Below are 26,918 nucleotides of genomic sequence, written 5' to 3'. Positions count from 1 at the left end.
TTTTTGTAGATGGGACACACGACACCTTCCATCCACTCCTGCGGCAAAACTTTCTCCCCCCAAATCTTGGTAATGACCCAGTGCTGCGCTCTAGCCAGTGCCCCACCATCGTGTTTAACTAGCTCTCCTGGTAGTTGGTCAACCCCAGAGGCTTTGTTGTTCTTCAGCCGGCCAATCTCCTCCTGGATTACCTGGAGATCCGGAGCCGGTAAAATTATGTGCTGCACGCGTTCTCCCAGGTCCATCACCATACCGCCATCTTCGTCTGCCACATCGCCCTTCGAGTGTTCTTCGTAGTGCTGCCGCCACCTTTGGATCACCTCACGCTCGTTTGTAAGAAGGTTCCCGTTTATGTCCTTACACATATCGGGCTGTGGCACGTGGCCCTTACGTGAACGGTTCAACTTCTCATAGAACTTTCGTGTGTTATTAGCGCGGTACAGTTCCTCCGTCTCTTCACGGTCTCGATCTTCCTGCTGGCGCTTTTTCCTCCGGAAAATCGAGTTTTGTCTGTTCTGCGCCCTTTTGTATCGTGCTTCGTTCGCCTTCGTGCGGTTCTCTTCCACTAACTATGCACACATTCGCCGTCATACCAGTCGTTTCTCTGACCCGGAGCCACCGTGCCTAGTGCAGCGGTTGCGGTGCTTCTAATGGCGGATCGCCAGCCATCTTCAAGAGATGCTGCGCCTAGCTGCTCTTCCATTGGGAGTGCCACTTCCAGCTGTCTACCGTCTTGTAACCGCCTAATGTTTAGCCGCAGCGGACGACACCGACTCGTGTTGTACACCGTCGAGAGTTTTGGGCGCAGACATACTGCAACGAGGTATTGGTCGGATTCAATATTCGCACTGCGGTAAGTGCGTGCGTTCGTGATGTCGGAGAAGAATTGACCGTCGATTAGAAAGTGGTCGATTTGGTTTTCCGTTACTTGATTAGGTGATTTCCATGTGGCCTTGTGGATATTCTTGCGGTGGAAGAAAATGTATCGGACCACCATTCCGCGGGAGGCTGCAAAGTTTATGCATCGTTGGCCGTTGTCGTTTGATGCGGTATGGAGACTATCCGATCCGATGACCGGTCTATACATTTCCTCCCTTCCTACCTGAGTGGGCATCCATCGTATGTCTGCTCCAGCTGTGCATAGAACGCTTCTTTCTCGTCGTCGGGTCTCCCTTCGTTTGGGCAGTGTACGTCCTTGCGTTTATTGGCTGCCACCCAATCACGCGTTGGCGCATCTTGCCCAGCACTATGAAGCCGGTTCCCAGCTCGTTGTTGGTGCCACGGTAGAAGGTAGCCGCTCGATGCCCGCTTTTCCATACTTTCTGCCCTGTCCAGCCGATTTCCTGCAGCGCTACGACGTCGAAGTTGCGGGGGTGTAATTCATCGTAGATTATCCTGTCGCAACCTGCGAGGCCTAGCGACCTCCTGTCTTGTCAGAGGGCCGTCGTATCAGGTCTGTTTAGCACCCCACCTAACACCAGGACTTGGGCTTATGCGCTTTAAGCGGCACACGGTCAAATTGGATATTATTCAAGTATGTCGCAAAACAGTTGATCGAATTCTTATAAAAGATTTAGGTAGAATGTCCTTGATGTTTAGATTTCACTGTTCAACAAAACTCGGCCTCTTGTAACTTAACAGATATGCCTTTTCCAGTCTTACTGTGGAGATATGCAGAACGTAGATAGGAATAAGGAAGGAATAGTTGTTTTTATAGACTAGTGGAATAATAGTAGTAAACTAAAAAAAAATAATAGTCATACTATTATTTAAAAAAATAGTTGAATGATTCCTAGATATGTTAATTTTAGGGTCCATTCGAATTCCGACTAACTATGCGTAATTACAAAAAACTTAAAACTCTGACGAAAACGTACAAGAATTTCTCACAAAATATTGTAGTTCCTGTTGAAACCCGAAGTGAGCTCGTGCGTCTTTCATTCAATATTTCAATAACACCTTCCAGATCTCAATGATTTTTCCAAAAATCCTTAAAATATTTCCATAATTATAAAACAAATTGACAAAAAAATTCACAGAATCTCAAAAACTAGTGCAAATATAAAGATTTTTTAACTACACAGATAGAAAAATCCACTGAACTTTACGCTAAAAATCATGCACATAAATGGAACACTATTATTTGCGTAATTCCACACTCGATATTGCCTAAATGTATACAATATTTGACGCGAATCATCAATATTGCGTACAAGTTGTAAGCAATCTTGTTAGAAAGAGGACCATTTCAGCAAAGAATAGCGTAAATTTCCGCATGTCAAGTTTTACGCGCTGTTTATTTTTCATATTTTTTTTCTGTGTAGTTTTTTTTACTTGGTAGGCTCAATCGTGTATGACGCTTTGCGGAGCAGTAATTCTTTAGTATGAAAATATTACGATTATTAAACTCTCACAATGATTGAGATTGCATTGAATTGTTCATGAACCCCACAATATCAATAAATCATCTTCGTTTCTACCTTCATGAGATGAGGGATTTTTCTGGACTTTTCAACTCACCGTCTCACCATGTAAATTTTTTATGTTATTATTTATATGAAGCAGGATGTCGCAAAGTGCTCTTAAAAATCGGAATATCATACAATTATCATGAAATTGTGAAGAAAGTACCTTTTAATTCAACGTTTTCGAAGCTTTCCACATATCATACAAACGTAAATAAAGAGATCCAAAAACTGCAAAGCTTATTAAGAAATTAGAAAATTGAAAATGAAAATTATACACGTATTAACTACATATATCACACCATTACTAGAAATCGGTTCATTTTTTCACATATAGAGTGATGTTAACAAGACAGCCCATGCGTTCACTGTTCTTTATCGCATTAGAATATTATCCCTCATCACCGGGACTCTAGTTATGCCCTGTTATGCCGATGAACATATCCAAGTCGTAAATCAGAAGAGTCGCACCATCAGTCACCATCAGCTATTTTTCGCTTCACTTGCCGAACTACATTTAACATAAACTTTCAAAGCGTGGGCGGATGCAGGTTAACGTTGCTGTCATTTTTTTTTCATTTTATGTTTCCGTTTTTATTTTGAAAGGTTTTAGTTAATTTGAAAGTTTATATCAAATATAGTTCGGCAAGTGAAACGAAAAATAGCTGATGGTGAAGATTTTTAAGCAATTCGTGTCGTGTGTGATTCGCAAAAAAAAACAAATTATATGAAGATCCCGTTACCAAGATAAGTTTTTACCATTTATTGTTTTCATTTTCCACTCTCAATGGGCAGTAGGGACTACATATGTCCAACGGCTTGACGACCCCTCTCCATGGCCACTGTGAGTTAGGGGGCCTGCCTAGGATGTGATGAGGTTTGACAGCGGGCTCTGTTAAACCTCTACAAAAAGCTACATGTGTCTATAAGCAGGCCCTATCAAACCCAGTCAACACATGAACGTGTATGGTGTCGTGTGGAATGCTGAAGTGGAGACGATAGTGGTACTTCTCCATACAATATGTATGTATATCGTCTCCAGTTTAGCATCTTGTATTGCACTATGTACGACTTTATGTTGACTGGGAAGCGACTGTGTGCCGCTCAAAGTGCACAGGCCCAATACGAGTGCCAAAATCGGCAAATCAAGATTAATACCAGTGAGAACCTGACGGTATTATGCAACAAATAAACGACATGTAAAATAAACGTAAATTAACAAAATATGTCTAGCTGAACATTCTTATTTAACGTCAAATAGAAATAGCATAATTAGCTTTCCGATTACAATCCATGTGATTGAACAGCCGTGATTATTACTTTATTTTCAATTTAAAACCCGTTTATTTTTTACTTTCCTTACGTTGAAGAAATGATGCCGCGGGCGCCTAATCCGAAATTCAAATGAACAATCGCTCACTTTGAGCGTTTGATTGTTTATTCTCGCGAAGGATGAACAATTGAACAAATTAAGGAAATCCTAATACTGTAGTGTAGAAGTTGCATAGGTCACATCACTTTCCATGGTGAAAATGTTCGATAACATCCGAGAAATGGCGCCCATCCACCAGAACATGGTCTATCTGGTTGCAAGTTTCACCATTTGGGTGTCGCCGGGTGTGCTTTCGGACGTTCTTTCGTGCGAAGTAGGTGCTACTGATGGCCATCCCTCTTTTTTTTTTCATGAGCAAGGGTAAACGGAAATCTGCATCCAAACACCTGAGGATGGGTATGTCATGTAACTATTACCCGACCCACTAAAACCAAAACCCTTTCGCCAGTCCGTACCGCCGGCCCGCAATTAAGCAATTCATCAGGGGGGGACTATTGAGAACGCTCACGCCTATGCTAACGCACTTGACGTTAATACACACAACATCGACTTCAAGGGTGGTAACCTCACCACCCTTCGATCGCAAGCTATGATACCGCAGCCCACCCGCGACATGTTGGTTGTCGGGGTGAGCAAAGTGTTCACTGCATCACAGGTGCCCTTACTGCATTCGTTGGTTTTGTTCAAGACGCCACCACCGCTACAGTTTCGACATAATCTGTAGAGATGCTGTGCTCACCGCATTCCATAAAACTTCCTTCCGGCACATCCTCTCGACGAGGTTGTCCGGGGTTGTCTCCATACTCTGCCGACTCTACCTCACCTACACATTCTGGACACTCCGCAGATTCTGCGAAGCCGAATCTGTGTACGACTTCCGTCTTGTGATATGCCTCGAGTTGAGCCATTCCTCCACTCTGCCAATCGCGTATGAAGCCTTTAGTTCGACTTCGTCGAGAGTGTCTCCTGTTACCTTTAGCATTACGTCATCTGGAAGCCTTCTATTTTCACACCGGCCGGGAGACTTAAGCGTAATACTCCGTCGTACATATATTCCACAGAACCGGTCCGAGGATCGATCCCTGTGAAACACCCGCAGACACTACGATCGACTTTTGACCAGCATCCGTGTTGTATATCAGCACCCTATTCTGAAAATAACTTTTCAGTATCCTGCACAGGTAATCCGGAGCTCTCAATCGGTGCACGGAGTCAGCAATAGCTGCCCAGCTAGCATTGTTAAATGCATTTTTTACATCAAGTGTAATCAATGCGCAGTACCTAATACCTCGCCTGTTCAAACCTCTCGCTATCTTAGCCGTATCCGTTACCGATCGAATTGCTTTGATGGTAGATCGGCCCTTACGGAAACCATACTGGTTGCTAGAAAGGCCACCAGCACACTTTGTATAAGCCAACAATCTATTCAGCTTTCCAGCTGTGTCGAGTAGGCAAATTGGTCTGTATGCCGAAGGGTCCCCCGGCTGTTTGCCGGGCTTCGGCAATAGCACCAATTTCTGCCGTTTCCATCGATCTGGGAAGTTTCCTTCGTCCATACATCTCTGGAGGCAGCTCCTGAACATATCTGGATCAGCAAGAATGGCATGTTTAAGGGCCAGGTTTGGAATTCCATCCGGGCCTGGTGCCTTATCGAGCTTAAGTTTTCTTGCAGCTACGATAAGCTCTTCGCTATTCTTCCCTCTGGCAGCAGGGACATTTACTAGCCGTAGGCCGTTGTCATTGGTAGCGGAGTAAAGGATCTTCCTACCGAATTTGAGACGGAAGAAGTTCGTTCAGGGACATATTTTCCACGAAATAGGAAAAGTCAAGAAGTTTCAGAACTTCACATCGTTGCGTTAAAAAGTTATTAAAACTTGAAAGTGCGATTTGGGCCATATTGACCCGAACAAGTTTAAAAGGTTAATCACTTCACACCACTATCACCACGCTAGATATTGATAAACTGCACAAATAAATCATTGTTTACTGGACAAAATTTGCAAAATCGCTTCAGTGTACGGACAATTTCTTGTCGTCAGTTTTGTGACTTTTTTTATGGTAAATAATTTCAATTTATTTCTTTGACGAATTTTTGATACTTCGAGTACCGGCAATCCAAAAAGGCCAAATTAGACGAATAAATCATGGCAGCAGCAACTCTGGTAAGGGATTATGAATTTTATAATTGCTTTTTATATGCGCGCACGCTGTACAGAAGACAACTGTAGTCGATAAAACAATCATACAACAAATACCCATCGATGGAACATGGAAAATCTCATATCATGAGAGAGTTGAATATTTTTCAACACAGCTCGAGAACGAGTTTGCATTCCTCCAGCTACATATTGCATCATTTTAACACTACCTTTATTTTGATGTTTTTAAATAAACACTAAGACATTAGATGATCATCATTAAGACTTAAGTTTCATGTTGAAAAGATTGTGCCAAATATAGAAACTTTCGTGTCTATTTGGTCTAGAGTTTGCGAAAAGAACAAAATTGTTATAAACACAACCAGTGACACCACAGCAACGCACTAACATCTCATCAGTATCTATCTGTCCATCCTCAAGAATGAAGAACGGCTTCTGCGCTGCTTTGAATATTTTCGCTATCTTACACACGTGTTCAACTGGCCCATCAAACAGCATACAGAAAAAGAAAATAATTCTTGAAGACCGCTACAACTTCGTCGTGGTTGGTAGCGATCACGTGGCACAGAGCATTGGCTTCCACCTCGCCAAAGGCCACAAATCAAAATCGATTCTGGTGTTGCAATCAAACCAATGCGATCAAATTTTGGAACCGGCCCGGGCGTCAAACGTTTTGGCACTGCAAATTTCTGACATGTTTGCCCACAGTGCGCATCTGATGGGATATGATTTTACGGATCCATTCCGACATGGACAGAGAGTCGGCATTGGCTACAAGAACCGGACCCGTGGTTTGGACACGGGACAGCAAACCTTGTGGGCCATCGATCCCAATCTGGTGCTGCTAAGTGGAGCGACAGTCGTTCGTCTGTTGTATAATCATGGTGAGTTGGACAGTATCCAAAGAAATACAACTTTTCATTATGTGTGCAACGAATGTTCTTTCAGCCGCCGCTTCTATACACGGTGTCGAACTGGAACTGGACGGTACGAAGCAATGCATTTTTGCGGTGAACGAAGTAATCATCGCCGGAAGATGTATGAATGACTATCATTATTTGAGCAGAGGATCGATAGTTTCAGAAACGGCCTTGGAGAGTTGTTTGCGCATGATACCGTTGAATTGCAGTTTGGGCAGCCCTGTTATGGCGCCCATTTTTCAAATGAAAACAAACGTGACTCTGGAAGACGACCCCATGGTACTGGGTACGGAGTTGTATGTGAGAACACCAGAATTTGAGGATGAAGAACGGATGAAACCAAACGCCAGGCTTAGAATCGCCATCGGAAAGTCTCATCTACATGAACATGTCTGGGTTGGTTTTGTCCCTTCTCTGATCTCGGTGGATCCACACTACAACCCAAGTCACGAGGAAACGGTGAAAATGTTAGGATACGTCTTGAAAACAGCCAATGCCATTACGAGTAGTGAAATTTTCAGGCAATTAAATATGACAGTAGTAGATCAAAGCGTTCCTGAATGTGTGAAGTATGAGAATACTCAACAATTCTGGACTTGTGTTTTGGACCTCAAATTGCGGCGATACAAATCGGTGGGTTAACATTATCGAAATCTTATTTACGTGTATAAAGCAAATTTGAATTTTTTAGTTGCACTCTATTGGAAAACACAAGGCAACGCTGCTGGAGAAGGATTTTCGGTTGAAAGGTGTGCGGTCATTGCGATTGTTACCATTTGGACTATCAGCTCCGTTTCTCAATCACCAGTGGATAGAACTATTTCCGGTCAAATCGTGAGATGATGGATCAGCGTTTATGAGATTGACGTCGTTTGCAAGATTGTAATAATTATCATAGTCATAGTAGGAAAATAAACCTATTTTTATTTATATTTATTTAATTTTATATATAAAATTTTATTATTAAAAATTAATGTAGTATTTTGCGTTATTAGAAAAAATTCTACATTAAAATTAAAATTAATAATTAAACCTTTTTTCAAACTTTTGGACACCATCCTTTGTCTCCGATGTTTTATTTTTTATCTTAAAATGTAATCGAACAAATGATGACCTTATATTTATTTCAGAACTAATCTTTGAATTCATTCATCATGTCATAAATCTAAGTTATCATAAAACCTTTAAAACTCGATTACACTCGCGAAATCAGCTTTTCCTCTATCACGGTTAAATAATCAATCTGAGCAGCTCATGGTATTAGAACAGAAATTTTTAGCTACTACAGTGCCCAGTGGCGTAGCCAGGGGGGTGGTTTTGGGCATAAAACCCCACAGGAGGCTAAATTTGCAGAAGAAATTTTTTTTTCGACGAAAAAAATGTTCAGAAAACCCCCCTTATACCAATTTCCTGGCTACGCCACTGACAGTGCCATCCATTTATTGCAAGCTCCACTATACTTTGCCTTCTTTCCCTGCCCAATAGCGTCCACCGATCGAATAGAGCAAAATATAAAAACATACCAAACCACTATAAGCCATAAGACCGTGCATATTGGATACATTTGCGTTGCGTTTGTCTGCTTTTGCATAGGACAACTAAATAGAAGTCCAAAATTTTGTATCTGGTAGATGCGCGTAAAAATTTTGCCAAATGTAAAATATTTGGCTCGAGTTAGGTGGTTGATCCTGAACCTCATGTGAATCCATTCTAAAAGATTCAAGGAATGTTTTTATAATTGGAAACTCCAACGCCAACGTTGCAAATCTGTGCTGGCCTTTATTCTCCGGTTCAGCAGTTACGCTACCAAACAAGTTTGAATTGAAGATTGCATACATAGGGTACAAGGACAGTTGAACCTATTTCGATGCAATTTAGCAAAAAAAATTGGGGCAAAATTTGAATCGTAGTTGAAGATTGTAGAATTAAACATTGTTAAAAAATGTTTAAGGAACTTATTGATTTTTTTTAACAAATTGAATACCTGTCCTCTCTGTTCCAACCGAAAGCATTTACCCTTCTTTATAACATACCGTATGGCATTTCTTTAGATTTTACAATCGCTTTGAGGCGCATGAATGGGTTTACGCTTGAATGTAGCTTTTTCGGTACCCGTCACGTTGGTGGATTATTTACAGCTGGAGCAAGTAACATGCGATCATCGCAAGTCATCATTTCAATGGTGAGACAAGAAAAACCATTGAGTGTAGTTACTGGCATATCCATACACTCTCTATTATTGACAGAGGTCCAATGTTTCACACCTTCGTACAACTAATCATATACACTATGCATGTTCGTTGCGCTACATCGCCGCCGGTTAGTAATTTTATCTATTTTGTAATTGACTTCAAACAAATCTAGTTAGTTCCTTTGAGAATTCCTTCTAAATTTTCTTTGGAAGTCTCTTAATGAATCGCGTCAAAACAGTTTTTAGGAATTATTTTGGAAATTCGCTCAGGATTTTTTTGGAGGTTTCTTCTAAAAATCTTCCACGAATTTCTACGAAAATCTATTAAAAAATGTATACGGAAATTTCTCAAGGAATATCTTCGGAAATTCCTCCAGTAATTACTTCTGAAATTTCTACAGAAGTGCTCTGCTACTTATTCAAAAGGACATATGTGATATTGTAAACAAAAAAAAATCAAACGATGAGTTGTGCAATCTGATAGCACTCCAGGAGGAATTTTTGAAGGAATGCCTGAGAGTCTACTAGATGAATCTCCGAAGGTATTTCTGAATGTAGGGAAGCAGACCGTTTAGGGATCACTATTCCCTACAACCTTTATTACTTGGGCGAGTTCTAACAATTGAGCTTGATTTTTATAAATCATTAGATTCTACAGATACTAACCATGTATCAAAATCAAGTACACAGCAAATAATTTTGAAAATTCAACGACGTGTAAAATTGCAGCTTATCCCATCAAACGAATTAGCATTCGAAATTCAATAAAATTTGATTGAATTTTACAAGCAAGCACCGTTTACATTTATTTCGATTTAAAAGAATAGTGAGATCGATTGAATGTTACGTTTATTTGCATGCTCCAAATATGTGCATGAAAATACATTTAAAATCACAACATATTTTTATCTGTGTAACTCGTTTGTAATGCGCCCAACATATAAACTTTGTACAAATGGTCCGACATCGTATTTCTAAAAAAAACTTTATATATATACTTATAACTTTATTTTTTGTGTTTTTTTCAGCAGTGAGCACGCATCTTAGCAAGAAGAATCGACGAAATTGGTAGGTACCTTATTTCAAGACAAAATTTTCAAAACGACTTATCTGCTTTTGTAAACAAAGATTCAAACGACGATTTGACGAATCTGATAGCTCTCCCTCGCAAACCAATACCATCAATAGGTAGGTGAAGGATTCCGCTACCTGTTCATGGTGTTGGTTTGCGTGGGAGAGCTATCAGATTCGTCAAATCGTCGTTTGAATCTTTGTTTACAAAAGCAGATAAGTCGTTTTGAAAATTTTGTCTTGATTTCTTTGTTTCGCGATGAGATGAATATATATTCAGTAAAATGGAAAACGGAAACAGTTCCCTTATATACGGAAAATGCCTGAGAAAAGAATTCGCAAACGAAATGTTGACGGAATTTCTCAAGAAATTCCTTGATTTCTCAAGAATATCTGAAGAGTATACCCGAGACGTTTCTGGAGAAACTTTTAGACAATATTCCAGAGGCATTCAAAATAAATTACAGGTGGTTAAAACTCCGAAATTCTGAGGTTAATGAAAGTGTGGTGCAAGAAGAACGAAAAAATGGAAAACTTATATTTTGTAATTTGGCGCTTCAATTGGGTGCGCTGAATGTTTATTTATATGACTTTTACTACCGTCGTTCGGGGTGACATTGGGCCTAGGGGGTAAGATTGGGCCAAAAACGAAAAATGTTTCAACTCCCTATATCTCAGAAACTGTTACGAATTTTGATGATAACTTCAAACGGTTCGAAATTATATTGAAATTCACGTCTAAGAAATCACAAAACAAATTCCAAGAACTTTTTTTTTTAACTAATTTTATTTGCTAATTATCTAATACATGCATTCATCTCTTAGACTAGGTGTTCCGTGTTTTTATAACACTATCATCCTTATTTGCTATGTTATATTTTTAGTTATTATTAATACATTTCAATTGCCTCTGGCAGTTAGAATTTTTCCTCTGGTTGAATTGAACCATGTAGGAATTACAATGTTTTCAACTTAATCTAATCTTAACCTATTTTATACTAAGGGTACAAGGAGTTAATCGTTGCAATAGAAGATTGCAACGATTTTTGTCTAAATAGGAAATTATTTTGTTGGACATTTGTTGCAATATCTCAATATTAGAAATTCTATGAAGTTCATTGTTACTATACCACGGAGGCAACTTCAGAATCATTTTCAGAATTTTATTTTGAATCCTCTGAAGTGCCTTCTTTCTGGTATTGCAGCAACTAGTCCATATTTGCACAGCATACAACATGGTAGGTCTAAAAATTTGTTTGTAAATCAAAAGTTTGTTCTTAAGACAAAGTTTTGATTTTCTGTTTATAAATTATAAGTGGATATATCCACTTAATATATTTGTTACATTTGGCTTGAAGGCCTTCAATGTGATTTTTAAAAGTTAATTTTTGATCTAGCAGAAGTCCTAAATATTTAGCTTCGCTAGACCAATTAATTGGAACCCCATTCATAGTGACAATATGTCTGCTAGAAGGTTTCAAATAAGAAGCTCTCGGCTTATGTGGGAAAATTATAAGCTGAGTTTTGGAAGCATTTTCCATTTTCGCAAATAAGTGGAGAAAATATCCAAACTTTTTTGCAATCTACTACAAATGACACGAAGGCTTCGCCCTTTGGCTGAAAGGCCCGTGTCATCTGCAAACAAAGATTTTTGACACCCTGGTGGTAAATCAGGTAAGTCCGAAGTAAAAATGTTATACAAAATGGGCCCCAGTATTCTGCCTTGGGGGACGCCAGCCCTTACAGGTAATCTATCAGATTTAGAATTCTGATAGTTTACCTGCAGTGAGCGATCTGACAAATAATTTTGGATCAGTTTAATAATGTACAGAGGAAAATTAAAATTCATCAACTTTACAATCAAACCTTCATGCCAAACACTGTCAAATGCTTTCTCTATATCAGGAAGAGCAACTCCAGTCGAATATCCTTCAGATTTGTTGAGCCGAATTAAGTTCGTAACTCTTAATAACTGATGAATGGTTGAATGCCCATGGCGAAAACCAAATTGCTCATCAGCAAAAATAGAATTGTCATTAATATGAACCATCATTCTATTTAAAATAATCTTTTCAAACAGTTTGCTTATTGAAGAAAGCAAACTGATTGGGCGATAACTAGAAGCCTCAGCTGGATTTTTGTCCGGCTTCAAAATTGGAACAACTTTGGCGTTTTCCATTTATCTGGAAAGTATGCCAATTGAAAACATTTGTTAAATAAATTAACCAAAAAGGATAAAGAGCTCTCAGGAAGTTTTTTGATAAGTATGTAGAAAATACCATCATCACCCGGGGCTTTCATATTTTTAAATTTTCTAGTAATAGATCTCACTTCATCCAAATTAGTTCCCAACGAAGGGTCAAACACATTATCTTGGTTGAGAATGTCTTCGAAGCTTCGTGTAACCTGATCCTCAATTGGACTAGTGAGACCTAGACTAAAATTATGGGCACTCTCGAACTGCTGAGCAAGTTTTTGAGCCTTTTCGCCATTTGTTAATAAAATGTTATTTCCCTCTTTAAGCGCTGGAATTGGCTTTTGAGGTTTTTTAAGAATTTTCGTTAATTTCCAAAAGGGTTTCGAACTGGGATCCAACTTCGAGACATTATTCTCAAAGTTGGTATTTCTCAGAATAGCGAAACGTTTTTTAATTTCATTTTGCAAATCTCGCCAAATAACTTTCATCGCGGGATCGCGAGTTCTTTTGGTATTGCCTTCGCCTCACATTTTTAAGACGGATCAGTAGCTGAAGATCGTCGTCAATAATAATGGAGTTGAATTTAATTTCACATTTAGGAATTGCAATGCCTCTGGCTTCGACAATTAAATTTGTCAAAGATACGAGCGCATTGTCAATATCACTTTTGGTATCCAAAGGAATATTAACATCAAAATTCCTATCGATATATGTTTTATATAAATCCCAATCAGCTCTATGATAATTAAAAGTAGAGCTGATTGGATTATAAATAGCTTCTTGTGAGATTTCAAATGTCACAGGAAGGTGATCAGAGTCAAAGTCAGCATGAGTTACCAATTGGCCACACAGCTGACTTGAATCCGTTAAAACTAAATCAATTGTATCCTCTACGATATCTCACGACGCTTAAGCGGGGCGAAGATGAATGCAACGATGCCTGTGAAAGACGCGAATGATCAGTTATTGACCGACCCAACTGACCAGCTGAAACGCTGGTTCGAGCACTTCGAACAACTTTTTCAAGTGCCAGCCAGGCCATCACCACCTCGGCATGATCTGCCTAGGATTCGACGTATAACACGCGTCAATACCGAAGCTCCATCACTGCTAGAGATTCAAACAGCCATCCAAAGCATGAAATCGAATAAAGCCCCAGGGGTCGACCGCATATCAGCCGAGATGCTCAAAGCTGACCCCATGGCATCCGCTCAACTACTGCATCGTTTATTTCATAATATCTGGGACACCGCAACTTTCCCGGTCGACTGGATGCAAGGTATCTTAGTAAAGGTGCCCAAAAAGGGTGACCTGACTGTATGCGATAACTGGCGAGGCATTATGTTGCTGTGTACCGTTCTCAAAGTTCTGTGCAAAATTATCCTAGCCCGGATTCAGGAGAAGATCGATGCGACTCTCCGGCGGCAGCAAGCCGGATTCCGTGCCGGAAGATCCTGTGTGGACCATATTGTCACGCTCCGCATCATTCTGGAGCAGGTCAACGAATTCCAAGAGTCCCTTTGCTTGGTATTCATTGACTACGAAAAAGCTTTCGACCGTCTCAATCACGAAAATATGTGGGGCACCCTGAGACGCAAAGGAGTTCCTGAGAAAATCATCGGCCTCATCGGAGCACAGTACGAGGCCTTTTCGTGTAGAGTGCTGCACAATGGGGTCCTGTCCGACCCTATCCGGGTCGTAGCTGGTGTGAGGCAAGGATGTATCCTATCACCGTTACTGTCCCTCATCGTAATCGATGAGATTCTGGTAGGTGCGATTGACCGTGAACCAAACCGCGGGCTGTTATGGCAGCCTATAACCATGGAGCATCTAAACGACTTCGAATTGGCTGATGACGTTGCACTCCTCGCGCAACGGCGCTCTGATATGCAGAGTAAGCTCAACGACCTTGCCGAGCGCTCCTCTTCGGCAGGTTTAGTCATCAACGTCAACAAAACCAAATCGTTGGATGTAAACACGGCGACCCCTTCCAGTTTCACAGTAGCCGGGCAACCAGTGGAGAATGTTGAAAGCTTCCAATATCTTGGTAGCCAAATGGCGTCGGACGGCGGTACCAAGATCGACATAGGCGCACGGATCAAGAAAGCAAGGGCTGCCTTTGCGAGTTTAAGAAATATTTGGAAAAACCGGCAGATAAGTGAACGCACCAAAATTCGAATTTTCAACTCTAACGTGAAATCTGTGCTGTTATACGCTAGCGAAACATGGTGTGTATCAGTGGAGAACACTCAACGGCTGCAGGTGTTCATTAACAGATGCCTGCGGTATATAATTCGGGCCTGGTGGCCTCACAACTGGATCTCAAACAATGAGCTCCATCGTCGTTGTCACCAGAGGCCGATAGCAACAGAAATTCGAGATCGGAAGTGGGGCTGGGTCGGTCACACTCTACGTAGGGGCGGAAACGAAATCTGTAAACAAGCATTAGACTGGAACCCAGCGGGACATCGCAGCAGAGGCAGACCCAGAGGCTCATGGCGGCGAAGCCTCAATAAACGAATAAAAGAAGTCGACCGAAATCTAACCTGGCAACAGGTTAAAGCAATAGCTTAGCAACGCTCAGGATGGAGATCTTTCAAGTCGGCCCTTTGCACCACCGGAGGTGTACAGGATCCGTAAGTAAGTAAAGTAATTGTAGAAGGATTTCGACTGGAAGAGAACAAGTAGGGCCATTGGGATATTGAATAGTATAATATCCCGCAGAACAATCTTCAAATAAAATGTTGCCGTTGGAATTGCTTTATTCCATGAACGGTGTTTGGCATTGAAGTCACCAATTACGAAGAATTTTGATTTGTTGCGAGTCAGAATTTGAAGATCAGCTTTCAACAAATTCTTTTGCTGCCCATTGCATTGAAAAGGCAAATAGGCTGCAATGAAGGAAAATTGACCAAAATTTGTTTCAACAGAAACTCCCAAGGTTTCAAAAACTTTGGTTTCAAACGAAGAAAATAATTTATGTTTGATACGTCTATTGATGACAATGGCGCCCCCACCTCAGGGGCTGTCAAGACGATCATTTCTGTAGATAAAATAATTTGGATCTCGTTTAATGGAGAGTCCTGGTTTTAAATAGGTTTCAGTTATAATGGCAATATGCACATTATGAACTGTTAGGAAGTTGAATAATTCATCTTCCTTACCCTTTAGAGAGCGGGCATTCCAATTTAGAACTTTTACACAATTATTTAGATCCATTGAAACGGAGTCCAATAACAATTTTTGGTGTGTACTTTATACCAACCTGAACAGCTTCTGGTATGGTATTTGCTTTGAACATTGCATCAATCATGTGATGCAATTGTTCAGTTAAAAAATCAAAATCGGAAGGAGTCATGCTACCTGAATCGGCAACATGACCGTTATTTTCCGTTGGGACATGGGTATAAACCTCATTTTGAGAAGAGAAATTTTGTCTACCAGCAGCGATGTTTGCATACGTAGGTACATTCGAAAAATTGGAATTTACTGAAGTGCTTGCTACCCGTTGACGAGCGGCAAAATTTGTTTGTGAATTGTGGTGGGTATGAATTGCTGGACCGGTAACCGGTTTCGAAATTTGAGCGTTTGAAAAATTTCTACCCGTCGAATCTGGGATCCGATTGGAATTTCCCGTAATCAATTTTGCACAGGAATTCAAAACTTTTTGCGTGAAGGGCATTCCCAGAAATTGGATTTATGATTGCCCCACAATTTGCACATTTAAATTTATTGGAATCTTCTCTCACAGGACATGCGTCCTTGGCGTGAGAGGTTCCACCACAAATCATGCATTTAGCATCCATGTGACAATGTTTGGTTCCATGACCCCACTTTTGGCACTTACGGCACTGGGTGGGGTTTGGAAATTTCCCCAGGCCTGCGGAAATGTTCCCATGTAACACGGACATGAGACATAATACAGGCCTTGTCCAAACTTTTCATATTATTTAGTTCACTTTTGTTAAAATGAACTAAATAAAATTCTTGAGAAATGCCCCTCTGGGAAGTACCAGAATGGGATTTCTTTTTCATCTTAATTACTTGGACTGTTGAAAATCCAAGTAATTGAGAAATTTCAATTTTAATCTCATCCAGTGATTTGTCGTCGTATGTGAAGAATTTATGGCGCTTCTCAGTTAAATACTTAAGAAGACGTTTGCGATCGTCAAAGGATCCAGGCAAAACGCGGCAGTCCTAGCAATCTGAAATGAAACCTTGATCCCCTGAAGGTTACTCAAAATCTCATTCCGGAAGCCAGAAAACTCGGCAACAGATACCACAATTGGCGGAATCCTTTGCTTTTTCGCATGAATCGAATCACCTGGGCTAGAGGTATATTCGATTTGCTCAATTTCATCATTAATCAAATCGAACTGATTGCTCAGTTCGATTGGAGAAGAATTATTTCCGATATTAGAGTTACAAGGAATATCTGAATTCTCCAGCTTCCTTCTATTTTTCCGCGCTTTGGCAGGACGGTCTTGAAACCCTGTTTTTTGAAGGAAGTGGAGAATTCAGAGACTCCCCTTCCTCTTGTTTTTATTAATACTCATTGCTGAGCGTGGAGACGTGACCTTCTAAGAGGTTTTTTCCCAGAACGGTGTCCCTGCAGGATTACCACCGCTTGTCGGAATTTTACTTCCGCAAACGGGTCCAACGTAAAACGAAGGCACGGGTCCTTGCAAAGATCGTAACGGGATCAGTGGGTACAAATAGCGCTAAGAAGCACCGTTGAAATTAAAATAGCTTCGGGTAGTATTAAAAATCAGAAGGGTTGTGTGCAAGAAACGACCGCCCGACGTAAACTACGTAAAACAGATTATAAGATAATTATTTTGGTTAGAGCCTAGAGTGGTTGAAATTTTGACTTTTGCGCTCCCTTATGCTTGAACGATAACATTTGCTGTTTTGGTGTACCACCTAAATAATCAACTGAATTGGTTATAATATAACTGAGTACGAGCAGTTTTAAGTTTGTATGGAAATTACTATAGAAATCGCCCCGTATGTGAGAGATCGTTTCGTGAGGCGGATCATTAACTATTTAGGGGGAGATCTCCCAGCGCCGGACACTTCTTAAAACGACACTACTTGCAGAGGTCCCTCCTTCATCTTGTACAAAAAAAAAGTACAAAAGGAAGCTATTGAAAAGGCTTCTAACGGCAAGGAATATCAGATCTTCATGTGATAAATTTTGTACAAAATTTGAAGTTGAATAAAAAATTTTCACACCTGTTTTGTTACACTTACTTTAATTCAATTGTTTCTTCTTGCTAAGAAAGCCACAGAAATTAGCAGAAACAAAAATTGAAGAGGACATTGAAAAAGGTGGGAATTTGGATTAGGATGTAAAAAATGCTGAAGAATCAAATAAGCTCCACTAACAATTTTTAATATTTACAACTTAAAGCACGTGAATAATATTACTATTATAAATGATATCTTTACTCATGTAACAGGAACTTAGTCACATTTGAACATGATGCAATAGTGTCCGGTACTAGGAGACATTTTTCTGAATCGTAAAATTTTCACCAAAATTCATCGTCGAAAAACGTGTTCAAATGATCGAATATAGTTTGTATGAATCATCAATGGTCAATACTCATATTTTGTGTTTCTTTCTTCTATCTATTCTTCCTTTGAGGCAATATAACTCACGAAGAGGATGACCGATTTGCGAGATTTCCTCACTAATCGATTCGTATTGGGATCAGCTGTGTTTCTATATGCAAAAGCTTAGTAAATTTTAAAGGAAAAGTTGGGAAAATTGCCAAATACAATATTAGGGCGAGTTTGAAGAAAACCTAATGCTCGAAAAATGAACTAGAGTGCGGCGTCGCTCGCAATCAATGCAAAAAATGACATTTCGAACGTTGAACGTAAAAACCCAGTACGTTCTGCTAGTATGGTGTAAAAAGAAAACATAATCCGGATAGTTAAAGTTTTTTTTTGTTAAATGGCTTATGTATCCGGCACTGGAGGATCTCCCCCTAAATATAATCAACCCGAAGATTATAGAATATTGCTAAATCTGTAAGACGATTGTTGTTGCGAACCGATTGGATTTTCGTAAGCAAAGTTATAAAGAAAATAAAAATGCTCATTATTGGTAAGTATGTTATTCTTTTACGTGCTCAATTGAATTTCCCACGATTTGGTATTTCCCTAATAATTTTTCTTGCAAGCAGCGAATTGTTTTGTAATAAAGACGATTTATTCACTTGATAAGTTTCCTATGTTGCCAACGTACTCATATATTTTTAGATATTAATGACCAACGTTGCAAAACGGTTTTCCGAAAAATTTACTGTTTTCCTAGTTATTTTCATACAAACTTCAAACCGCGCGTGCGTGCTTAGTCAAATTACAACCATTGGGATGTTGGATATATGGGGTCAGGAGGTAACGAGGTTTGTTTTGGTAAACGTTTTGCCGCGTGTAATGTGTAGTTTTTCCGCAAATCATGTTCGATCGGACACCAATCCATGCTGCCTAAATAGTACTCAGTGCCTGAGCAAAATTGCATTGCTCTCTCTTACTATCCCACAGAAATTTCACTCAATTTTCGTCAAAAAAGTTAGAGTGTAACCTTGTTTAAAGTTGGTAATCAATTTTAATTTAAAATTGATTACCAACTTTAAACAAGGTTACACTCTAACTTTTTTGCAGGGACAGAAAAAGTCATTTCAACTACACTCAAACAGCTGATATCCAACACACAATCAAGTTGCTAGTCCTTTCCGAATTTGAATGTGCGAACGAATAGGACGGCATGTGCACGAACAGCAGCAAGCGACGACTCTCGGTGTCAGCGTTGTTTTGTGCGGTGTCAAAATGAATCTTCAGCTTGGCACATTGATATTCAATTTGAAATCTCAAAATATGAATATCATTTCATACTGCGGTGCATGGATTCAACATTTTGAAGTCAGATTCCTAAAATATATGCTTCTGTTTAGTATATAAAGAAAAATAATCATCATTTATCGGTGCAAATCAACCGCAATTCAAAATATTCATTTCAGCCCCAGTCGATATTCATTTTTTACGCTCGATTATCAATCGGCTATTGAGGATCGGGTGGTAAATTTGGTATGGAAGTTTGACAGCATGCTGCGAGATGTTCGTGCCTGCATTGCCGAGCGTCTGATCAAAACAAACACGAATCAATGACGAAGCTGCCTACTGAGCATCGATGCAACTGATAGTAAAACGAAGATTTCCGTCCTTGATTTTAATATTCACCTCTTGCTTACATGAACATGTCCAGCATCTGTAGCAATTTTTCATAAACACTACTCTTTTGCTCCGACCGCGGTCATTGCCGTGGTTCTATTTTGCACTTTTTGTGCGAATCACCGCACAAAAGTAGAGCGCAAGAACCAACCGCAGACGGCGGTCGTAACGAAACTGTGAAATTTTACTGTCTTGGAAAAGATTTGGAATTTTTAATGATTTTACGTTGATAATCAATAGTTCCAATAGGCTTAAAAAATTGCTGGAGAGTTGCCGATTCGATTGATAATAAAATCTCGAAAATCCATTAAAAGATAAACGAGCTATTAGCGTTTGAAATCTATCCTAATTTCGTGACGGTCTCGAATTTGGAAATTTCCGTTTTACACCCTGTATCAGAGTCTTCCCCTTAGACGTAGTTTACGTCAAAAACTTCCTTCCGCAAAGAGAGAAAGAACCGCACAGCACGAAAGCACGATGCGGTCTGAAATTCCAAGAACTAATAGTGCTCGTACCATAATGCTTGGAATTTGTATGTTAAACTAGTGATCGAATGAACCCGTATTAAAATAGTGTCAGTAATGCCCCACAAATCTATTACATAACTAGTTTTTAGATCGATGTTATCATGTTACGATAATCTGTTGCTGTTTTATCGAATTTTATGAATAATTATATAGTGGTTCTGGTTTTTCTTAGCAACGAGCAATGCACTCTGAAAAGGGGTGAGATTGGGCCAAGCCTTTGGTTGATTTGCCATACATAGTTGGTAAGAGCCGTAATGTAGGCAATTATTTTTAATGAACGATTGAATCGTCGCATCGTCACCGCTGAACTTTATTGTACTTGGCCCAATGTCACCCCCTGTGAGGGATGAGAGTGGGCTAACTTTCAAGAATTTCCCTCATTTATTATTTTTTCCCCACACAGTGGTGAATTCATTGTTCAAGCTTGTACCAAACTAATTAAAACTTGATTCCAATGTTAACTACTAGAGTTTTGTAACATTTACTTGGAGCATACCACATTTTGGCCCAATGACACCCCCGTTGGCGGTACATAGTTGACCCGCAATTATCGGCAGCATGTTTCAAAAAATAGCACAATTGAGCTATATGAATTTGCCAGCAGTGTTGAATAGAAATCGATTTAAACTATATTCCAGATGTTCATGCTTTTTAATCAATTGCGTTTTACTGAAACCTTTCTTCATCACACGCAAAGCGCCAAAACAAACGTGCTGAAAAACGTGACTGATATGCCCGAATCCGTGATTTAAATCACGGTGTATTTTTGCTGTTTCACAAATTCGAGAACGCTTTTTTTGTGTGCATCTATTCGTATTTTAAGGGCCGATGACCACATAGTGGTGAAAACATTCGAAGAAAAGAATAAACCTTAAGGACAATCCTCACGGAATCCAAGTTGGAAAGTACTCGTGTTTTCTAGGGCACACCACTCAATACGAAAGCAACGCACAACTGTCATTTTTGTTTTTTCACGCATGCTGCGACGCAGCAAAGCTGATGTGCCCTTGAAAACGCGAGTACTTTAAATTAGGATTCTATGATGCTTGTCTATTTTCTGTATTCGACCCTTCAACTACTATTTTTAATTTATCATTAAATTGACTACACGCCCGTTTCAAATCACTCAGAGACTGAGTGAAATTGTATTGCAGTCTCTTTTTTTCTCACGGAAATCTTACTCTTTTCGTAAAAAGTGGAACTACTCAAAATTTGAATTTTTTTTTGAAAAATGGAATGATAAGAGAGACGTCTCACTTCTCACTGTTCATTTTTATCTTCTCATTGTAAAAAGTGAGCAGCGTGAAATGAGTAGTGAGACGTCTCACTACTCCCTTCGCACTACTCACTTTTCACAGTGAGAAGTGAGACGTCTCACTGCTCACTTCGTGCTTCTCACTTTTTACAGTGAAAGGAGTAAAATGAAGAGTGAAAAGAGAGACGTCTCACTTCTCACTCCTCACTTCGTGCTCCTCTATTTTACAGTGAGAGTGAGAAATGAGGAGTGAGAAGTGAGACTTCTCACGACCCTTTCGGCCAAACGACCCTTTCAGCCAAACGGCCCTTTTGAACTGTAACCGTTCGGTTCCATTTGAAGCTTGTAGCTCCACCACAAGTTATGACTTTTCCTATTTTGCCGTAACAAAATCCCTCACATCCTTTTCAAGAGTAACACTGAAAAGATGATACTCTCTTTTCGGCATGGCAGCTGAGTTGTCATGTCTCATTCTCATCCGTCACTGTCAGTGAAAGGGAAGATTGTCGAGCAGTTTGAGCCAGGGACAAAACATTACTTGGTCCTTTATAACTGACTGCGTACGTTCGTGATGTCGGAGAAGAATTTACCGTCGATTAGAACGTGGTCGATTTGGTTTTCCGTTACTTGATTAGGTGATTTCCATGCGGCCTTGTGGATATTCTTGCGGGGGAAGAAAGTGCTTCGGACTACCATTCCGCGGGAGGCTGCAAAGTTTATGCATCGTTGGCCGTTGTCGTTCGATACGGTATGCAGACTATCCGGTCCGATGACCGGTCTATACATTTCCTCCCTTCCTACCTGAGCGTTCATGTCACCGATGACGATTTTGACGTCCCGCAGTAGGCATCCATCGTATGTCTGCTCCAGCTGCGCATAGAACGCTTCTTTCTCGTCGTCGGATCTCCCTTCGTGTGGGCAGTGCACGTTGATGATGCTATAGTTGAAGAAACGGCCTTTTATCCTCAGCTTGCAAATTCCTTGCGTTGATTGGCTGCCACCCAATCACGATGTTTCCTTAGCTTTTGATGTTTGTTTCGTATTCCGGGCTCACAAAGGAGCCATCAAGCCTCGTCGGTCTGTGGTCCAATTGGAAGTAGAAACCTTGGATTTCCTAGCACTTATCGGTATGCGTTCCTGTACAGATAGTAGTGTCCCTTAACTGAACGGTAGCGTAGTGAGAATGAGCTATCAATCACAATGAACGACCCTGAAGAACCTGAATCCGAAGTCAGAAGGAGGTCTTGTTTCAGAACAAACGACCATTTCGGCCAAATGAGTTTCGGCCAAATGGTCTGTTCGGCCAAATGGTATATTCGGCAAAACAACTTTCGGCCAAATGGCTTTCGACCGAATGAGTTTCGGCCAAACGACCCACCACCGCATAAAATTGGCTATCCTGTCGTTGCTATCAATTCAGATAATGGGCCTGACAACTTGACGCTCCGTTACCGAGGACTACACTTTCTTAAACCATCCGGTTATACAGGAGACTTTGGAGACAGTCCACACAATCCTAAGCTACTAACGAATTGGTTTATTGGAGATGGCATTATCTGGAAAAACAGGATAGTCAATTCACGAGTAGTCCGTACATTAATTGAAGAACGGATAACATGCGAGCTCAAACCGTTGTTCATGTTGACAATTGGTCATGTAGACATGAGTTCCGCTGAAAAACAAAATGCAGCTTTTCGTACTGCCAAATTGCTTTCGCACACAACGGCCACTATATTGAAGAGCGATTTAATGGTACTCCGGAGTCCGGATCCACCATTCATCGAAATTTGGGTTCGATGCTTTCAATTATTTTACGAAGCACAAGCACGCAAAGCTCGATCTCAAAAGAACTTTTGTTGCAGCACCAGATCAAATACATGCGCTAGATGCAATGCTTGACATGATGACAAATATTCGTGGCATTCGAAAAAAAGGTGTTGTCTGCAAATCATTTGGAACTTTCCAAATATCTATTATTATTTCAATAAAATCCCTGAAAATAGTGTTACTATAATATGTAATAATAATTAATAATATCATTTTGTATAGCCACCTGGGTTCATTAGTTGTCGTTGCTATGATATTGCTCTTCATTGCTATATCAAATGGTTTATGAAAAAGTTGCAATCTTCTAGGACGATTTTCAAAAATTCCCATCTTCTCCTGATGTCCCGGAACTTCTGGAAGACCACTTGATCTGGGGTTAATGAGGGTTCTTTGCAACGACCATGATCTTCGTTTACGGACGACGCGTTGCGCATTCTTCTCCCGACGGTCCACAGAGTTTTCATTGAGGTCTCGCGCGATGAACCTTCCACAAAAATGCGTCGTTTCTTCACTTTGACCAGCTTCTTGAACTGGATCTCGAGCGCGATGTACCGTGTGTGAAGTACGATCGAATCATGTTTCCGAAATTTTTTAAACGCGGTGGATTTCTCGCGATTAAGTTGTGTACACTCGACATCCCACCACGTGTGGTTTCTTATGAATCGAAGCTCTTGGCACCGGCTGGCGTTGTGCCTGAAGAGCGCTGTTAAGGATCAACTGGGATAGAAACACGTACTCTTCACACTTAGTTTTTTTTTACCGGGATCTCAGCAAAATGTTGAACTTTTACCGAGATTCGCACAGCCGTGCCCCAGCAAACATGTTTTTTGCCGAGATTTCTGTCAAAATTGCTGAAAATCAGCTAACAAACGTCATTTTTGCTGAAATATCAGTTTTTATTTTGCTGACGCACGGCTGTGCGGATTTTTTCCGAGCTGCAGAAATAAAAACTAAGTGTGTTGTCGCGGGGAAAGTGCATCTATCGACTGTACGCCATCAATGATGGCCTCCGCATATTTTCTCCAGTCGATGTGCTTCGTGAGGTCATATGAGAGGTCGATAGATACAGATGGATTACGTCCATTGGAAATCTAGACTTCGATCGGTAAATGATCACTACCATGGGGATCTTGTACCACCTTCTAAGTACAGTCCAACGATAATGAGCTCGAACAAATGGAAAGATCTAGACGGGTATCTCTTGCTGGAGATTCTTGTAACTTCTCCTGGATTCAAAATTAACATATTAAAGTCGTCATAGGGGTCGTATATCATTGTTGAACGGTTGTCGTCGTACAGTTCCCTCCATCCTGTTCCTTACTTACTTACTTACGGATCCTGTACACCTCCGGTGGTGCAAAGGGCCGACTTGAAAGATCTCTATCCTGAGCGTTGCCCGGCTATCGCTTTAACCTGTTGCCAGGTTAGATTTCGGTCGACTTCTTTTATTTCTGTCGCGCTGGGTTCCAGTCTAATGCTTATTTACAGATTTTGTTTCCGCCCCTACGTAGAGTGTGGCCGACCCAGCCCCACTTCCGATCCCGAATTTCTGTTGCTATCGGCCTCTGGTGACAACGACGATGGAGCTCATTGTTTGAGATCCAGTTGTGAGGCCACCAGGCCCGAATTATATACCACAGGCATCTGTTAATGAACACCTGCAGCCGTTGAGTGTTCTCCACTGATACACACCATGTTTCGCTAGCGTATAACAGCACAGATTTCACGTTAGAGTTGAAAATTCGTATTTTGGTGCGTTCACTTATCTGCCTGTTTTTCAGATATTCCTAAACTCGCAAAGGCAGCCCTTGCTTTCTTGATCCGTGCGCCTATGTCGATCTTGGTACCGCCGTCTGACGCCATTTGGCTACCAAGATATTGGAAGCTTTCAACATTCTCCACTGGTTGCCCGGCTACTGTGAAACTGGAAGGAGTCGCGATTTGGTTTTGTTGACGTTGATGACTAAACCTGCCGAAGAGGAGCGCTCGGCAAGGTCGTTGAGCTTACTCTGCATATCAGAGCGCCGTTGCGCGAGGAGTGCAACGTCATCAGCCAATTCGAAGTCGTTTAGGTGCTCCATGGTTATAGGCTGCCATAACAGCCCGCGGTTTGGTTCACGGTCAATCGCATCTACCAGAATCTCGTCGATGACGATGAGGAACAGTAACGGTGATAGAATACATCCTTGCCTCACACCAGCTACGACCCGGATAGGGTCGGACAAGACCCCATTGTGCAGCACTCTACACGAGAAGGCCTCGTACTGTGCCTCGATGAGGCCGATGATTTTCTCAGGAACTCCCTTGCGTCTCAGGGCGCCCCACATATTCTCGTGATTGAGACGGTCGAAAGCTTTTTCGTAGTCAATGAATACCAAGTAAAGGGACTCTTGGAATTCGTTGACCTGCTCCAAAATGATGCGGAGCGTGACAATATGGTCCACACAGGATCTTCCGGCAGGGAATCCGGCTTGCTGCCGCCGGAGAGTCGCTTCGATCTTCTCCTGAATCCGGGCTAGGATAATTTTGCACAGAACTTTGAGAACGGTACACAGCAACATAATGCCTCGCCAGTTATCGCATACAGTCAGGTCACCCTTTTTGGGCACCTTTACTAAGATGCCTTGCATCCAGTCGACCGGGAAAGTTGCGGTGTCCCAGATATTATGAAATAAACGATGCAGTAGTTGAGCGGATGTCATGGGGCTTTGAGCATCTCGGCTGATATGCGGCCGACCCCTGGGGCTTTATTCGATTTCATGCTTTGGATGGCTGTTTGAATCTCTAGCAGTGATGGAGCTTCGGTATTAACGCGTGTTATACGTCGGATCCTAGGCAGATCATGCCGAGGTGGTGATGGCCTGGCTGGCACTTGAAAAACTCTTTCCTCCTGCCGACGAATCCGCGCAATGCGCAGGCGTATTTCGCTGATGAGGAGGTGATGATCAGACGCGATATCGGCAATACGTTTATTCCGTACATCAAGAAGGCTCCGTTTCCATTTTCGGCTGATGCAGATGTGGTCGATTTGATTTTCTGTAAAGCCGTCACGGGAGACCCACGTGACCTTGTGAACCGGTCGATGAGGGAAGAGCGATCCCCCGATCACCATGTCGTTATTACCACAAAATTCTGCGAAAAGCTCTCCGTTTTCGCTCATTTCTCCGAGACCATGGCGTCCCATAATGCGCTCATGGTTCGAGTTGTCGGATCCGATCTTCGCATTGAAGTCGCCCAAACAGATCTTGATATCACCCTTCGGAATTCTATCTACGACGGCATTGAGTTGACTGTAAAAGTTCTCTTTGTCTTCCAGATCGGCAGCATCGGTTGGCGCATAACATTGGATTATAGTAAGGTTTCGGACCCGTGTTCTAAATCTGGCAACGATCATCCTTTCACTTATAGGTTCCCACTTCATAAGCGCAGAGTGTGCCTGAGCGCTTAGTAGGAAGCCAACTCCGCGTTGCCGGGGAGCGTGTTCACCTCGTAAACCAGAGTATAGCAGAACTTGTCCCGACGGCGTTCTGTGTTCTCCAAAGTTTGGCCAACGGACTTCACTCAGTCCCAGGATCTCAAGCTTCATGCGGCGTGCCTCATTGGCAAGTTGTGCCAATTTACCCTGCTGGGCTAGGGTCCAGCCTGTTCCGTGGGAGTTAAAATCTCCCAAGAGCAACCGTGGCTCGGGCATAACCGAGCAGATGTGCGAGTAATCTCTACGAGATATCGCG

At 41.2% G+C, this 26,918-nt stretch overlaps 1 protein-coding gene across 1 annotated transcript; it reads left to right on the top strand.

Moving 5' to 3' along the window:
- Positions 1 to 6,180: 6,180 nt before the first annotated feature.
- LOC134224195 (uncharacterized) lies at positions 6,181 to 7,809 on the top strand. The gene is made up of 3 exons (XM_062703483.1): positions 6,181 to 6,841; positions 6,906 to 7,510; positions 7,569 to 7,809. The coding sequence occupies exons 1-3, from the start codon at positions 6,379 to 6,381 to the stop codon at positions 7,713 to 7,715; spliced, it is 1,215 nt and encodes a 404-aa protein (XP_062559467.1). The 5' UTR covers positions 6,181 to 6,378; the 3' UTR covers positions 7,716 to 7,809.
- The last annotated feature ends 19,109 nt before the right edge of the window (positions 7,810 to 26,918 follow it).

Source organism: Armigeres subalbatus, chromosome 3 (assembly GCF_024139115.2).
Source record: "Armigeres subalbatus isolate Guangzhou_Male chromosome 3, GZ_Asu_2, whole genome shotgun sequence".
In the NCBI taxonomy this organism is placed as follows: Eukaryota; Metazoa; Arthropoda; class Insecta; order Diptera; family Culicidae; genus Armigeres; species Armigeres subalbatus.
This window is presented reverse-complemented; position numbering and strand designations above follow the sequence as displayed.

What these genes read in the sequence shown, in the direction of transcription:
- LOC134224195 (XM_062703483.1), top strand. Translation starts at nt 6,379, where the DNA reads ATGAAGAACGGCTTCTGCGCTGCTTTGAATATTTTCGCTATCTTACAC. An exon ending in TCGTCTGTTGTATAATCATG is followed by an intron (nt 6,842 to 6,905) that starts GTGAGTTGGACA and finishes ATGTTCTTTCAG; the next exon opens with CCGCCGCTTCTATACACGGT. An exon ending in AATTGCGGCGATACAAATCG is followed by an intron (nt 7,511 to 7,568) that starts GTGGGTTAACAT and finishes TGAATTTTTTAG; the next exon opens with TTGCACTCTATTGGAAAACA.